Source organism: Limanda limanda, chromosome 21 (assembly GCF_963576545.1).
Source record: "Limanda limanda chromosome 21, fLimLim1.1, whole genome shotgun sequence".
NCBI classification, from domain to species: domain Eukaryota; kingdom Metazoa; phylum Chordata; class Actinopteri; order Pleuronectiformes; family Pleuronectidae; genus Limanda; species Limanda limanda.
The window spans coordinates 6,695,172-6,713,491 of record NC_083656.1 but is presented as its reverse complement, the minus strand read 5'-3'; the positions used below and the strand labels follow the sequence as shown (position 1 = coordinate 6,713,491).

Genomic DNA, 18,320 nt, shown 5'->3' with positions numbered 1-18,320 from the left:
TGGAAATAGGCTAGATGAACAGATGAACAATCCTCAATCAGCATGCTAATATGTTTCCCCAGTAATATCATCGAAACTTACCTGACTAGTCCTGCACACTACAGCAGGCCTCAATCAGCCCTGCTGTAGAGTGAAGGATGCTGGGAGTTATCTGTGCATGTGATGGAAGAATGCACAGTGGAGGGTTGAAACTCAACCTGCAGCGTGTGCTGCATTCTATACATCTTTAAAATAGTGTTTTGAATGATGTTTTTATTGCTCAGCGTTTAATTTGCACAGTATTTTTTTTTTTCAAAATTCCCAAAATTCCCGAATGTAATATTCCCGTGGAAAGTTTCCGGAAATTTACTGGACACTTTCCGCCCCTTTGCAACCCTTGGTGTGACTCTAACCATCTTGTTCTTAACGTGAGGAAGCCTGAGGAGTATGTACAATTATGACCCATGAAGTTCATGTTATTATCTTACAGTTATTACCAGGGAAGGTAGTTGAAAGTGCAGCTAAAGACACAGATCGCTGCTCTGGTACAAAGTGATGAGGGTGAAAACAAACGCCCGTCTTTCAGGTTCCTGTTGGTCATGAGGGCCATGCATTGTGTTGCTACTGTTAACAGGTGAGTCTGCATATATGCTTTCAACAAACTAGTATTTGCATATGTGTATGGAAGCCGTGTGACACAACATTTGTGTGATTTTATCTTCAGTGAAAATGCAGGATATGGACATTAAAGAAAGTCGTGTTATCTTATCAAACAGGGCAAATCAAAGACTGACAGGTACAGTGTAAACATTGTGTTTATTTCTGTGGCAGTATCGAAACATGGAGCCAAATAAAGCTACTTGCAGACACGGGGGAACAGAGCGGGGGTGCAGGAGGAAGTGTAGTCACAGCAGGGCGGCCGAAGTCAAAGAAACATGTCTTCAAAGTACTCGTCAAACTCCTCCTCCCTGAACAGATAAACAAAATCACAGAGATGTTAGTTTCTGCCCATGACACAGACTGTACCATCTTTCTTTGGGTGGCCTTTGAAATTTGGTACCTTTTATTCAGCCTGTAGATGAATAAAACACCAACACTGATACGGAACACCGACTCACAAGAACCTTATTCTGTTGAGTAGCTATGAAGGTGGAGCATGTTTTAATGTTGCCCCTGATGGTTGTGTTTGTGACTGTAACATGAAATTAAACTCAAACACAATTTCATTGAAAGAATTGAAGAACACGACTCTTTCTGTGCTCGAGTCATTTTTATCCAGTTTTGTCTTGAGCTCCGAGATTTGCCCCGGGAGTAGATATCCTTGAGTTAACACTGTCTCTCTCTCTTTGCAGTAATATCTCTGATCATAAATCTAAATGTCAGCATGGAAGACATTAACATCCGCTCAGGTCCAGGACGGCTCTGGGTGGGCTATCTAAGTGGTCCACACACTGCATGAAGGTCAGCAAGCAATGTGCACTAAGTGTTAAAGACCGTCTTTGATGGTCTTACAGGGGCTTACTGGGTATGAACCTATATGAACATTAGCTGTTAGCCTCACCTTGACTTTTCCTCCACGGCAGGGGCGGGTCCTTGCCAGTGGACAGCGTCCGATTGGTCCCCGTCCTCAGCTTCAGAGTCTGGAAGGAGAGTTTCAGAGGGCGTCAGTCGGACTTCTGGGACAAATTAGGTCGACCAGTGACCCTTGGTCATGAGGTTTAACATCTTGTTCATCAGGATGAATCAGCTTGAACGGGTTTATGTTCAGTCTACAGTGAACAGTGTTGTTGGAGAACCTGTTGAGAACAAATCTAATGTTTCCAGAACTAAACACGTGTATTTTCTTAGTTCTAAGAATCAAAGGGAAATTCCAATGACCGCTTATCTTTTAGTTGAATTCTGAAGAATTTAAGTTGATGTTTTGATGAAAGGAAAAAATATACAGCCTAAAATATAGAGGACCTGATTTAGACACTGATGAAAGTGGGCAACTGACTTGGGGCCATACATATCCAGGAGCCAAAACACCCTGGGTTCACTGGGTTGAGTTGGTTTGCACCAGTAACTCATCATGTGGCTCTGTATTTTAGTCAGTCTTAAGTTTATAATGTCCTAAAAGGTGAGGGTGTTTGTTTATGGATTCTAATGCACATTGAGGTCAATGACATGACCTCTGGACTGAGAAAGTTTGTTTTGTATCGTCACCTTCCCACACAGACCTCGGAATAAACAGAACTAGAACATGGTAGAGAGGGGGGGGGGGGACTCAGTGAAGGGCAAAAAGACATGAAAACTGTTATGGTTGAGGAATGAGGAGAAGGAGAGCAGAGCAGAAAAAATGGAATTGGAAGGTCATGACCTGCAGGGCGCCAGGGAGACGATCATAAACTACGCAATGTGTGTATTTTGAAATGGGGGAGGTACCTGTGTGTGTGTGTGTGTGTGTGTGTTATACATGTTACCTTTGTCCGAGTTCTTTGACTCCTCTGAGCTACTGGAAGAGGCAGATCGATCTGCAATGAAACAGAAGGATATGTAAACAAGTGGAATAAAAAACAACACAATATAAAAATCAACATATTTTCCAAGAACAGAAAGTAAACACGGCTGCTCCCTCTGACTCTTACACAAGATCACAGCCATAGTTATGGGGGGGATGAGATGAGTCTTACCTCTGCGCCTCTTGTTTTTGTGCTTCTTGGAATGAGAAGACGTTCTCTTCCTCTTCCTACTCTTCTTCAGCGGCGGCTCCTGGTTCTCCTCTGATACACGCTCCGTCTTTGTCTTTGCTTTCACTTCTTTTCTCCTACAAGCAGAATCACAAGTTGGCCAAACTGTATTTCAAAAACATAAAGCAGCCACTTCTAGACATACAGCGTGAAACCTCTCACAGCCAAAGGCACTTTCAGAGCTGTGTGAACAAATCTTGGCTCAAGTGATAGGACTTTCTCTGGCTTTTGATAGGAAGTCTGCTGGAACATAAAAGACCAGTTAGAATAAAAACGGCAGCGCTGGATGTTCCTGAGTCATTTCACTTCATACTCCCACTCTATCCAACCCAAGCTCAATTATAACATACAGCTCTGCCCAGTTTCCACTCATGAAAATCAAAACATTGTGAGAGTACTCCCGTTGGGTCAAGTTGCTGTAATGTAATACATTTAGTATATGATATGTGTATTAGAGACTTCACTGGTGTATTTAACTTGATTCACGGCCAAAAACACGCTTTGTGAGGTCACCGGGACCTTGACTCTAAACCTTCAACCGTGACAATCTAACCAATTCATCCTCGAGTCCAAGTGAACCTTTGTGCCAACTTTAAAGGAATTCCCTCATGCTGCTCCTGAGATATCATGTTCCAGAGGTAAGAGACACACGGCCTGACAAGCAGAAAACACATTGCCTCGAGCCACAGACGCAGTTATCATCAAAACTCTTGATACTCATGACATGGGACGTGAATCGTGGACTGAATTCTAAATTCCTCGCATGCTGCAAACTGGTGTGTGCTGACTCTCTCCGTGGAGACCTGCCCCACTTTGAGCAGATGAGTGCACACTTTCCACAATCTTTAAAATCACTCATCCCGGGCAAAGAGGGGGGGCCTACATTTTTCATGTAGAAATGCATCAAGGGTAAAAGGTGGGTTGTCTTACTTGTGATGGTAGTTGAGTTTGAAAGAGCACTCGGGGCAGAGTCCTTGAAGAGAAACACAGAATCATCATTACCAACTCCTCTTTGGCAGTGGTGGAAGAAATGGTTTTAATATTTGACAACTGCCAACATTATTATCATTATTATAATTATTGCAGCTGTTATCAGGAAGCTGTAGCATTGATTCCTGGCACTTTCAACAGCTTAATTGTAATGTTGGTGAACAAGGACGTGAAGTTTAAGCTACAGTCAGAGTAAGTCACTGAAATTAACCTTTCTTGTAATGTAAAAAAATCATAATTGTTCGACACTAACAAGATACTCATTTATTAGAAATTCAACTCCAAAATACCGACTCGCTGGTTAAACAGATACGTTACATTAAATTAAATTAAATTAAATTAAATTAAATTAAATTAAATTAAATTAAATTAAATTAAATTAAATTAAATTAAATTAAATTAAATTAAATTAAACCATTCAGGGTTGATGAGAACGTTGGCATTTGTATTTAACGTTGATGAATATTGTATCATTTTTTAAATATTTTTTTTAATAAAAAACCTAGAAACCTGAGTTTTACTTTCAATTTATCTTGCTATACAATACAAATGGGTGTGAACTGTAATAAATCAATAACAGGACCCAGGAAAGAACCCTGAGGAACTCCTCAACACCATTTCTATTCTACTCTTGTTTTACTGCTTGTGGAAACAAAGGTAAGATTTTAATATTTTTTCTAGATGTTATGCATTAACTCATATTCTTTAAATCATCAAAACATCTTCCTGATTCATTTAACTTTTTTTCTTCTGCACCAAACCACCTTCACGCTCTCTCTTGCCAGGTCACATTTCATTACTGTCAAAACACGGGATTAGGGATTAGTGCCAACAGTGAATATTCTGTTGTTAATGAGGAGAAACAACATGTCTGGATGTGACCTGTTGCACTAGTTGGTAAAAAAGAGCTTGTCATTTCCTGCTCGACTGAGTTGAGTATGACTGGTGGGTCTTCCAATTACGGTAATTATTCTAACAGGATTTTCTGCAGTATGATACCTGAAGGAGGATTATTATGAGCCGGTTCTTAGACAGGAAACCCCATCAGGCCAAAACCACTCACACGCTCACACGCTTATATTCATGAAGACAAACACAACTTTCACTAGGGAATGACCGGAGAGAATTGGAGTAATCGTTTTTTTTTTTTTAGCTTACTGAGTTTGACCAATGCGTTCCTCTTCTCGCTGTGTTCCACATAAGCAAAATTCACCTCCCAGCTTTTCAGGCCTTCCTCCTTCTCACAGCGTTTGTTTCCACACTGGAACTGACCTGCAAAAAAACAGTAAGAACATGCACTTTACACATGAACACACATACTCCATGTTGATTAAACTTTAGTAAGAAGTACAAATTAAGAAAGCCAGTGATATGTACAAATATTCTTGTGTGTAAAGAATTTTAATCCACAGAAGGAAAGAATTGAAAAAAACAACCTAAAATAACATTTCTAAACCAAATGTTTTATTTCAGTATCGAATTGTCCTTCAGGCAATTTCCAAACCACACAGCTGTCCCTCAACCCCCCCACCCCTTCCGCTTCATGCCACTGCTCCTACTCATCCCCCTTTCTTCACCTCCACTCATCTCCTCATGTCTCCATCCAGCCATTGCGCAGCCTGCCTATTATCCCAAGAGGAGCTTACGCTGGAATTGATCTGGTGTCCGGGGTTCCTCCAGATTGTAGCAGAGGGAGCGAGTGCGTCAGAGCAGTCCACTCTTGGCAGAGGATCAAAAAGGGAAAGTGATGCTAGCTCTCACCTGCCTAAGATCGAGAATCTGTAAATATCCGGGCGAGGTGACGCCAGCAGCAGTGGCTCTGGGCCACTTGGGCCATGAGGCAGACTTCCCTGTGACGTGCCGTATAAGATAAAGGTTTGTTACTGAGGTAGACTGGGTTTATTCGGGAAGGGCCTGATGTTCTAATCAAACAATTTATTCAACAGTTGAAATAGTAAAAAATAATAACAGTCACCACGAGACACCACACATTTAAGATTTCAATTTAATTTCTATTGCCTGATACATAACCACTGACTTTGACCATGACCATATGAATATCTGTATTTCAAATGATATGACTGCATACCACTTAACGAATTAAGAAGGAATTTTCCAGATTAACTGCATCACAAATTCATGTCTCGAATAGTTTCCCTTACTTAGGAACCGCAAGATAAATTTCATGTCAGTCCATCTGATGGCTATTGAATATTCCAGCCTGGACCAAAGTGGTGTACTGATCTGATTCACCATCATTGCCGTAGCTTGAGTCACACCTACAGCAATAATATAATTAAGAAACTGAGCAATGACTTAAATTGATAACTCCCAATTAAGTTGTTTGTTGTGTGTTCACCTTCCCACATTTAAAAAAAAAAACCTTAATTCATCATCGGTAAACCTCAATCGAAAATACCAGCATATCCCTTTAAGTCCTTTAAGACCTAGTACCTGGGTTTGCCTTGGAACGCGGCCACCTTCCAAACTACGTGCTAGCATGACGCATGAAGTGTGACCGGAGCTCAGACACCGGAGAGAATCCTCTCTCGTCTTCGCCATCATCAGTGACATCAATAACAATGACACTAGAGTTCTCCCATGACGTCTTCCTCCCTCCATCACACACACACAAACACACACACACAAATCACTCAAAGACATTCACTCTGTCTTTTATCTGTAATGAAAGGAGGTAAAAGCTTGTGCATTGCCTACATAAAACCCAGCGCCCTTGAACAAGGTACTGAATACCCTTGCTGCTGCTGCAGCTGCAGAGAGACAGTCAGTTTTAAATACAAAAGAATATGATGTATGTGAAGGTTACAACACAGAGAGAGGGAATGGGTCTGACCCTCCAGCTACACTGGCAGAGCCAAGTCAATGGAAGTCTGTTACTAGGCAACGTCTTAGATGAAATGAATGTCGGAAACTAAACATAATCAAGGTCAGAAAAGAATTCTTTGCTTGTTTCTGATAGTTTTCTGCCCCTGAGCCCAACAGTTTCATGCATGAAAGATAAAAGGGAAATTTTAAGTCAGTCTTGTGTCAGAAGGCAAACTTTCAAAATAGCACCGAACAAAAAGCTTTTTTCTCTCCGTTGAAAGTCCAGCTACGGTTTTTTTGTTGACAAGGGTATCCTCACACATCAGGTGAGCCCCATGTGCTCCATGAAAAGAGCTGGCACCACCCCAGCCCAGTAACCCTGTTAAGGGAGGGAACTCCTGTGCTCCTGCGTCAATGGTTACTAATGCTCCCCGGTCAGCAGCCTGAGATCAGGAGGGACACACCGCAGGACAGATGGCTGCATGAACAACATTCACCTCACCTGTGTGACCTCCTTCACACTTGAGTAATTGTATAAAGTAAAACAAATAAACAGAATATTCAGAAACTAGGTTTGTATCTGAGAAAATAATAAAAGCTTACTGGGTAATCGAACATTCTGGAAGAGAGCAAATAAGTTTATTCCTAAATGTTTTTAACTATTCATTTAAAGAATGGCTTCCTGTCAGTGTAGCAGCAAGTGTATAAAATGACGAGGCTCTGCTCTAAGATGGAGATTAATCAATACAAGTGATCAGTGCTGGCCTTATATACTTTAACTAGGTGGCCCAAATAATAGACTTTACCCTGCACCCACAAAAAATGTGTTTATATCCTGACGTTGAAGTCTGTCAGGCAGCTTCCTCCATGTTATAGTTACTGATCTTGAGTATTCAGTGCTGCTTCGCCGCCAATCACCACCCCCGCTCCTCCCTCTAGAGGTCGAGCAACTTTAATTAATTTTCGGCCTGTGGGTAGATTAACACTCGCTGCCCTCGGGCAAACTTTTCAAATGGTGGGAATGTAAATGGCAACCGAAGGGCTGCGTCTCCGACCACACAGTCCCACCTCTGACTCTGGATCAGACTCTGTCTTTTTATGTCTGTCCTTCACATTGACGAGCAGTCCGGACGGCTGACCCGGAGCTCCAGACTCGTTTTATTTTACAGCTTTTATTTACCCTGCAGCATCCTGTCAGCTCAGCAGACGAAGGAGCACTGCATGCCACCGAGAGTATGCTTTGCACAGTGCCTCTGCCTCGATTTAGCTCTGAGAAATACTAATAATACAGAGACACTTGAAATTGCTTTGTTAGAGTCTGAAAGCTTTGCAGGCTGTCGACTAATGAGCTTTCACTTCTGTAGGCGGCGATACATTGTGCGATTTTGGGTTTTCCATGACCAACGTTAAAAGAAATGTGGAAATATCTTTGGCTGTGTTTCCAAAACGGTGGTCCACAGCAGGTGTCCATCAGAGTACAGTATACAGAGGTTCATCAGATCCATGACTTAAATTGGTAGAATCCTTTTTCATTCCGACTCTCCTGACTCCTCTCTCTCTTTGGCTTGCTCGTGCCGACACACACACTCCCACACAAGGACACACTTGTGAACGCAGACTGGGTAAAAACAACGTAACTTGGGTCTTCATGAAGAGAAATGACGTACGTGTTTGTTTGTATAGAGCAGGGAGATGAGATACGCCAGGTTAACCAAATGAACGGTTGCCTCTCGCTTTCCTTTTCCTCAAAACAGAACGTTAAGGGAAACTGCCAGGATGGAACACGATGTGAAAATATTGGAACTCGGTCATTTGTTAGTGGCTCTATATAATCCTGACAAATGAGTCCTATGGTAGAGGACAGGTGGAATTAGATGGCTAGAAACTCAAGTGGGTAACGTCACTGTCACAAACTCTAACAATGCAGAAAATATAACAAAGCCCAAGATCAGCGTGTCCCTGTGATAGCTTTAAGTCCCCAGCTCACAGTGTTAGTTACACAGAGGCAGCAGAGGTCAGACAAACCTGACTCCTGCACTGTAAGTGAGCATGTGGAGACAAGCATGGAACATCTCTTTTTTTTTTTAAAGGGACAGGAGAGTTATATAAGCAAAGACCTTTGATTCTCCACTGACTCTGACAGGAGGCCCACCAAACACAAGCCTAGCCTCCACTACCTTTGGCCTTTGACCTCCTCCTGACAGCTCAATTTATACCACCAGGGAAACCCAGCAGGGAAAGCGTGACATCGGAGAGAAGTGCCGACATGACCTTGTTTCAAACCATGTGATTCTGGCTGATTTCACGCTATTCCACTGATTGGCTTTTGGTGGCAGTTTTGAAGATGAGGAAGAAGAACACTAGCAATTAACTGAAAGCTGGCGGAATAATGAAAGATTGGCAAAAGTAAAAAAAAACTGAGTAAAATACATTCAGCATGTGTGTTGGACCTTAAGAAATCACTATGGAAACAGGGAATTGAATCATCTGATTTGATTGAGCAGAAATTCCCACCAGGCAACTTTGAGGTCTGATTATAGGAGAACTTTCTGGTCTTTCCTCGTGCACAAGTGGAAAGAATTCAAGCGAGAGGTATTTATGTTTGTGGGCAAGACAAAAAGGGGTGAGGATGAGAATAAAGTAAAAGAACTCCTTAAGCTGTAGAGATCCTAGGACTCCAGGGAAAGGATAATGTGACCCTGCTCTTGGGTTCTTGGTTCAAGACCATAATCTGTCCACCGAAGAAGACGGTAGAAGACAGAAGGCAAAACTTTTGCCACCGCACACCCCTACATCCCATATCACAGTGTGGCCATGGAAAGAAAGGTCAGTGCCCTCTGTAATCCCCCTGATTGGGTGAAGAGTAGTCAGCATTACCTAATACCAACATGACCTGAAGCGCGCAGAGAGCAGGAAATGCTAAGAGGATGATTTCCAAAAAGGTGTCCGTGGCAGACTGGAGGAGCGGTGTCTCTTAAAAGGAGCTGCAGGATCAGTTTAATTAGGAAAAGTTCGGTGCTGTCTAATTCAAGCAGAAGTCTGGCCATCTAACAAACACCACACCTGAGGCTGGACTGGCAAGGTGGTGTAATGCAGGTGGAACCAAACAACACAACAAGATTTCTCTGTGATTATTCATCGACAGTTTGTGCAGGTTTTGCAGGAAAGTGCCTGTAATTTAAAGATTGATGTTTCTCAGCCTTAAAATCAAATCAAACTCAAGTCCTCTTGAATCTTTACTTGAAGTAGAAACATAAACACTTGTAACTTTCAGTTTTCACAAGCGATGTCTCCACCTCTGAATGAGAACATCGGATCAACCTCACAACATTAAATTAGTATAGATTGTTCAGGGTGTTCGGTGTCCTAAGCTCTAAATAGTGTTTAAGAGGTGTTTCTCCAGGAATCATCAATGTACAGAAATCACAGATGTGACAGCTGAAGTGACTCTGACCTGATCTAATCCCACTTCCTGTTGAGTATTGCCACCAGGAATGAACTGTCAGAGATCAGGATTACCCAGTCTTAATCTGGAACAATATATTGGCTTAGTCAGCTTTCTCAGACATTCTCTGTATGTTGGTGAAGCTGTGTTGATGTTAACATGAGAAAATTATTTTAAAATTGTGTGAGACTTCTTAACAAGGACATTTTTGGAAAGTGAGGGCATTTTGGTTGGTCCTCACAATGTCAAAAGGCTGATTGTGGGTAAAAACTTAGTTGCAGTGTTACGGTTACAATTAGGGTAAGGGGCCTTTGAATGCATCATCTCAATGAGTGTCCTATAGAAAGACAAAAATGTGTGTGTGTGTGTGTGTGTGTGTGTGAGTGAGAGTGGTGCTGGGGGGGCTCAAGGCAGTTAAATTAGCTGGTTCACCCTCTGTGAGTTAATGATACAGTCCCTTCTATAAATATATGTCACTGTCACACGGAGGAAGCAGCAGACAGAGAGGAGGTGTTGATCATGAACAACTAATAGACTGTGATCGTCACAGCGCTGCCAAACTGTCCAGGTGCAAAAGTACAATGAGGTTCTTCTCTGGGTGTGAGACATAACACAGAGAACTGAAATATTAGGTGTGTGGGAGGCTCCGTTTGGTTGAGTCATCTGCGGAATCGATTATTAAATGGAGTGGATAGTCTGCGGAGGTAGGAAGCCGCAAATTAACAAAGACATTCAGCAAAAAGGTCAAACATTTGAAAGCTTTTCAGCTAAGTGAGAGGAGTATAATTGTAAAATAGCTGTATCCTCTGTGTGCTGCACAGTGAACTGCTGTGTTGGTTCTCCTCAGCTCTCGCTGTTATTTTATTCTTTATCTCTGTCGCCATCCAGTGGAGATGGGTGTGAACTGTTTTGTTCTACCTATGTCAAGATAAAATAAGCTTTAGGTACAAATGTCCATCAAACTGCAACATCTGAAAGTCACAAAAACCTCCCAAACAGGAAGCTAAATGTTTTTCTTACAATTGATTTTATATATTATTTATTATTTTTGAAGATCTCTCATCATCTATAATCTTTTAAAAAAAAATTGGTGAGTGACATACTAAAAACTTAAAGGTGACTATTTAAAAAATTATGTTTTCAGGGTTTCTCTAGTTAAAACAAACAAGTGAATGTAAATTGAATACTGCATAGTGTAAAACATATATAAATCTATAAGTATAAAATTCAAAGTCATACCTTTGCCAGAGACAACTTCACTCTCAGTCCGCCAACGAAATCCAAACTGTTGGATACAAATTAAAGAAAAGATCCATATGAGTTAACAAAATCACAATAAGATAAACACACAATAGAGATCACAGGTCTTCCAGTGGATTCCTCTGTCACATCTAATTTACCTCTCATTAAACCTGTGATACTGATGCAACTGGTCACTGCATATGAAATAATAAAGAAAATCTGAATATTCTTTGAATTAGATATATTTATGTACATTTTTGAGACAACTGGACCTGAGAATCAGAGCTGTTGACTCTTACTTCTATCTATATTGGCCTCTCATCACAACTTTTGTCAATCTGAGTAATATGTTAGATGTGCAAATAACAATTAGCAATAAAATAGTGTGTCATCATCACAGCCTGAGATATCACATGAGTTTAAAGGATATCTCAGTATCGCATCATGTACAGCCGTGGCCAAAAGTTTTGAGAATGACACAAATATACATTTTCACAAAGTCTGCTACCTCAGTTTTTATAATGGCAATTTGCATATACTCAAGAATGTTATGAAGAGTGATCAGATGAATTGCAATTAATTGCAAAGTCCCTCTTTGCCACGAAAATGAACTTATTCCCCAAAAAACCATTTCCACTGCATTTCAGCTCTGCTACAGAAGGACCAGCTGACATCATGTCAGTGATTCTCTTGTTAACACAGGGGAGAGTGTCGATGAGGACAAGTCTGGAGATCACTCTGTCATGCTGATTTAGACAGAATAGCAGACTGGAAGCTTTAAAAGGAGGGTGATGCTTGAAATCATTATTCTTCCTCTGTTAACCATGGTTACCTGCAAGGAAACACGTGCAGTCATCATTGCTTTGCACAAAAAGGACTTCAGAGGCCAGGATATTGCTGCCAGGTAGATTGCACCTGAATTTACCATTTATCGGATCATCAAGAACTTCAAGGAGAGAGGTTCAATTATTGTTAAAAAGGCTTCAGGGCGCCCAAGGAAGTCCAGCAAGCGCCAAGACCGTCTCCTAAAGTTGATTCAACTGCAGGATCGGGGCACCACTAGTGCAGAGGTTGGTCAGGAATGACAGCAGGCAGGTGTGAGTGCATCTGCACGCACAGCGACACAAAGACTTTTGGAGGATGGCCTGGTGTCAAGAAGGGCAGCAAAGAATCCATTTATCTCCAGGAAAAACATCAGGGACAGACTAATAATCTCTCAAAGGTATAAGGATTGGACTGCTGAGGACTAGGGAAAAGTACATTTTTCTGATGAATCCCCTTACCGATTGTTTAGGGCATCTGGAAAAAAGCTTGTCTGGAGAAGAAAAGGTGAGCGCTACCATCAGTCCTGTGTCGTGCCAACAGTAAAGCATCCTGAGAACATTAATGTGTGGGGTTGCTTCTCAGTCAAGGGAGTGGGCTCACTAACAATTTTGCCAAAGAACACAGCCATGAATAAAGAATGGTACCAAAACATCCTCAGAGAGCCACTTGTCCCAACCATCCAAGAACAGTTTGGTGTGGAACAATGCCTCTTCCAGCATGAAGGAGCACCTTGCCATCAAGCGAAAGTGATAACTAAGTGGCTCGGGGAACAAAACATAAAAATTTTGGGTCCATGGCTAGGAAACTCCCCAGACATTAATCCAATTTAATCCAAATTAATCCAAATTCTGACAAAGTCCAAGCATTGATTATGCAAGAATGAGCTAACATCAGTCAGGATGTGGCCCAGAAGTTAATTGACAGCATACCAGGGCGACTTGCAGAGGTCTTGAAAAGGAAGGGTCAACACTGCAAATATTGACTCTTTGCATAAACTTAATGTAATTGTCAATAAAATCCTTTGACACTTATGAAATGCTTGTTATTATACTTCAGTATACCATAGTTACATCTGATAAAAAGATATGAAAACACTGAAACAACACACTTTGTGAAAACCAATACTTATGTCATTCTCAAAACTTTTGGCCATGGCTGTACAGTGCAGTGATCGAGCCGAAAGCACATTGTCCTGGAGTTTAACACTGAATGTGGTCACTACAGACCGAGCTCAGTGCCAAACCACATCATAACCCTAACTCATATCTAAAATGGACCTGTGGTGGCTATTAGTGTCTAAGTTATGAAAGTTCACCCTTAACTCGTGGCACCACCACTGGGGCAATTAGTGTCATATTGGAGCACAGTGCCAAAATGGATCCTCCTGCCAAGTCCTGGCAGTGGTGTCTTGGACGGCTGCAGTGTCGAAAGTCACTACATTATTTTCTTTCATTACATTTTGTAAGTATGGTAACTTAATTTCACTTTATGAGAATTGTCACTTCGTTTTCGCTTTATTTTTCTTACTCTGCTGCTGTCGACAGCTCCGTTTACACAGGGGAGTTACTGAAAGTCCCATTACACAGACACATAATTAGCTAGAAAGTCCTTTACTTTTTACTGATGTGATAACGTTACATTTTACCAAGTTGCTACATTCAAACATTTTAAATAAACATAACCCTGTGCTACCAGGTTTCTCATTTTAAACCGTTTAATCAATTACTCTATTGGTCCCACCTTATTTTCCTTGTATCTGCTGAGATCCGCTATGCAGTACTCTTTAAACAGCTTGTCATAATACTTCTTGGCGAGTTCTTGCTCCCTGGAACAGAATAAGTCCAGAAGTAAGATTAACAGATGCTAATACAGAATAGAAGAATAACCAGGAGCAGACTGAATGTTAAAGCAGCCTCTATGAATAGTTGGACAATGTATGATCACCATGTCAAGTCGTCCTCGTCCTCGTCCCTCCAGAGGAACCGATGATTCTCACGCAGCACATCCAGATCTGTTTTGTCTTTAGCTCTGATGGAAACAAAAGGTAAACAAGAAGCTTAAAATCCCAAATACGCATATAAGAAGAATGATTATGATACAACTACTTCTGGTGAATCAAGTATATAATTAGCTGAAAACAATGTGTTTGTAATGATCTGTTATGGTTACTTATATTCTCTTTAGTTTCAGACAGAAGATGACTTTATTGATTGTTAGGTACGGTACTTACACATCACGTTTGAGGTCAGCCATCTTTCCTCCATAATAAAGTATGTAGTCACCAACAAACTTCTTATGTCGCTCAAACTGGGGACATCTGCTTAAGGTCAGTATTTCTATGAATGTTAACTTCAGCACACTGCAAAAACTTTATTGTATTTGTAAAGTATTTTGTAGTTAGTGATCATTCTATTTTATCATTTTACAAATCTTTAAAAGAACAAAAAAGGAAAGAGAAAGGATACAGCATTCATTGATATCAGGTGGGCTCTTCTGTTCCTGGCCTCCTCTCTGAAAAAAAGGGAAAAGACTCTTATCTCCAATGTTTACAGCATATTTAGTTCATTTTTATATGATTCATATATGCTTTACAAACTTCTCTGTATACGTCTGCGCATAGATAACAATATTTGTCAGTCTGGTCTTTTTGATGACAATATCTGGGTACATTTTTATATTGTCTGTCATAAACTCAACTTAAAGTAAAATTTAGCCTTTTGATAAATAGTTTTGTCTCTCTGGTATCCCCCATGAATGAATACTTGAAATCAAATATATTCTCTGGGGGGTTATGTTCATGATGAGTTTTCGAACTTAAAAATATAACACTGTCCTTTTTTTCATTTTCAATTTGTTCATAAATCATGTACACACAGACTGTGGAATAAAAGTTTAATTTGATTGAATGATTTCATTTAAATATAGGCATATAGGCTCTTATATATTACTAGAACAGATCACAATGCGAACAGCACAGATACAACACGGGTGGTTGAATATGGATTACTCTCAATTCCGGAGGAGCAATACGCTACAAGATGGACATGAGGAGTAAGCTTTGCCATAATTTAACATGAATTATAATTAAAGACAAAATTATATTTAAAGTGACTGAGTGTACAATACCTGTCCACCTCATTCGTGTGTAAACTCCGTAGAGCCACCTTGGAGCGACGAGCTTTCTGGAACGGCTTCTGTAGGATTTCCTCTTCCCTTTTCCTGACAAAAGATAGAAATAAACGTGCCAAACGTTTTACTCATTGTATACAACTGGAGACAGAGATGCCAGAATAAGTACTTGTGTCTTTCATCACATTATCCGTTGTTACTTGTACCTCTTAAGGCCTCGGTCTGACGTCTCCCCCTGCGCGTCATCGTCACTGAAGTCCGAGTCGTAGCCACCGGCTCCGTGCACCTGAGGAAACACAGGAACTCATTTGTGTGTTGATGGGTTTTTACATCTGAATCAAACACAATGCATTTACACACACAAACGTACCTACCTGCAGAACGAGACACATTTCAAATAGCATCACATTAGCTGTACTGTACTGGGTGTTGCTTCACTGCACATACCACAGTAGATATAGTTGCACTGACCAATGGAAATGGTTTAAAATAACCACCACTATTATCTGCTGCACACATGGAGCCCTAACTCTCCTTGTCTGTGTTGTGTGTTTATGTTCAGGACCCTAGGAAGACCAGATGTTCACCCCTTTAAATTTGTGTCTTGTTCCTGCTGCTTCTCGTGGTTCTGTCTCTGTGAAGTCATTGGTAACAGGCTTTTTTCTTATGAGACAATAAAAACATTAAATGTAAAGCTTCACCAGAGCTGGTTTCAGTCGCGTTAAAGTGAAAACAAACCAGGAAGAATCAGGAGAGAAACATGAAACAGGAGCAGAAACCTGAGGCTAGCTCATCTTCAGGCTTAGCTCTCATGCTAACTGGCTAAAAACAAACACGCTACAAACACTAAACACTCTTCTCCAAACCTTTTAACCTTTAAAAAACTGAAGTGTTTACAAACTCACCTTCACTAGATCCATATTTTCTCTCGTCGCTGTTGTCTCCTCCCAAATGTTTACAAACTGAAATCGTCCGTCGGTGGGTGATGACGTAACTGGAAGCGTCGCGGGTTGATGACGTCAGCTTGCTGCTCGAGTGAGACAAATGAGCAAAGAGAAGATGAAGATGGGTTTTTTATCCTGGGACATGAATATTAATACAGGAGCCATGTTGTGATTTTAAACCAGTGTGTTCCCTTAGCGATATTAAAAGTGATTTATTATGATCTCTATAGGCTTCTGAATAAAGTCAATCTCACTCAGTTCATCCATCAGGGTTATTATATATATTATTATTCAATATTTATGGTAGGGAAGGCTACTATCACAACACATGAACAAATGAATAATCAATACCTACTGGAGAGAGAACAGAGGAGGAGAACTACATCAGACACAGACTTTCATTTCAGAGGAAATGGCCCATTTACACTTAATAATGATGATTCATTGAGCATCGTGTTGTTCATTTCCTCCTGAGGGACGATGTGAGGACACGTGTGGGCGTTTGAGCTGTAGATGGAAATAAAGAGGGTATTATGCTGCGTCCATATAATTGAGTTCTCGAGTTGTCGGAGGTCACGGGAGGTCAGAGTTCAGCCCAGTGCGTGGAACAAAAGTCCAGTGTTTCACAACCCACGGATCCCAACAAAGCAGTCAATGTGTGAAGGAAGAGACGGATAATATAGTGAAGTATGGATGGTTGTTAACATTTGTAGTCCTGGAAAAAATATTTATGAAAATCAGCGCTGTGTTTTTCTACATATCATTACTCCATTATAGAGCAGGGGGATATAATAATAGACTATCAATGATATATATTTTTCATTAATTCAATATAAAAAGAATGCGTTAGATTCTGTATTTGTCCCCGTAGGGAAATTGGTTTTCAGCAATAATTACAGGTAATTTTTCACACAACATCTAGTCCACACCAACCTCCTTATTTTCCAAGGACAATGCTGAGGTTTCAACATATAATTCATCAATATGTAAGATGTTTAATATCTTTTATTGGCACGTGTTTGTCACTTTCACCCACATCTTAAATGAATGCAGAAAAAAGAGTCTTTAAGCCTAAACTAACTTATAAGCTGACATGTATTGTGATGGTTATTGATACCGACTGAACAGTTTTTACCTTGATTTTGGCCATATCACTATCATAATAATACATTTATTTATAGAACATTTTCCAAGACAAAATGCAGTACAACAAGAAAACAAATGTTTAAAACACACAAGCAAGTACACTTATGATAATAAGAATAATAATAGAGATAAAGCCTTACTCCATGATATACGGCATTGTCATAAATGTATCCCACATATTATCTGGTTTTAAATAAAATAAAATAAAAAATATTCTGACTGTCCCACAACATCACCCGAATGTTCTCAGTTCACAGAACCACTGAATTGATATTTCTCTGTTATATTTGAAACCCATGTGCCATAATCTCATCCTCTTCTCTCGGTGAATGTCATTATCTGCAGGGAGGAGAGAAAGGAGAATGTGAATGAGTGAGGCAGGTGCATGTGCACAGAGCTCATGAATAGGCGCTCGCCATTAGCCACGCACGGCTCTGAAGCGCGCATAAATAATAGCTGGCAGTGCTGATAATAAAACAGCGCACCTAGGGGCCTCCCCCCCCTTCTGTCCCCCTTCTCTCTCTCTCCCCCCCTTTCTTCCCTTCTCTTTCTCCCTCACGGGAATTTACGCTTTTATGTCCTTTTCTTTCTTCCCCTTCTTTTAGTGGCTGCAGCTTTGAGTCTGCATGCAAGCAACTTCTCTTTTTTCTAAAAAACCAATTAGACCTATTTTTAGCAGCGTGCTCTTTTTTCCCTCCATTGTTATTATTATTTCACATGGGACGTTGAGTTTATTCCTTTTCTCTAAATATCTCTTCAGATGTCTTTTACTGCTCGCAGGTCCTGAATTTGTAATTCCTTTGCTTTGCAGAACGAATCCTCTGGACCGGTGCCCTCCTATTGAGACGCCAGGGGCACAGGCACAAGCCCGGCTGCTTCACCACCGGAGCTCCAGCTTCTCATCAGCAAAACAAACAAAAAAAAGGTTCCTCTTTGAATCCTGTGCTTGATCCTAGAGGGTTGTGTGTGTGCAGAAGTTGCATGTGCAGCAGCCGGGAGTGATACGCCTCGGCCGGGACAGCAGGGATGGGACACCCGGGCAGCAGCAGCAGCAGCCCGCGGAGA

At 40.9% G+C, this 18,320-nt stretch overlaps 1 protein-coding gene across 1 annotated transcript; it reads right to left on the bottom strand.

Annotated features, from left to right (window-relative positions):
• Positions 1-776: 776 nt before the first annotated feature.
• On the bottom strand, positions 777-16,134 carry fra10ac1 (FRA10A associated CGG repeat 1). Its single transcript, XM_061095010.1, has 14 exons — positions 16,071-16,134; positions 15,372-15,451; positions 15,163-15,255; positions 14,502-14,547; positions 14,267-14,343; positions 13,981-14,064; positions 13,777-13,861; positions 11,209-11,254; positions 4,857-4,970; positions 3,639-3,681; positions 2,652-2,785; positions 2,442-2,492; positions 1,541-1,619; positions 777-947 (listed from the first exon to the last, which is right to left on the bottom strand). Exons 1-14 carry the CDS (start codon positions 16,083-16,085, stop codon positions 905-907), a joined length of 990 nt encoding a protein of 329 aa, XP_060950993.1. The 5' UTR covers positions 16,086-16,134; the 3' UTR covers positions 777-904.
• Positions 16,135-18,320: the final 2,186 nt, after the last annotated feature.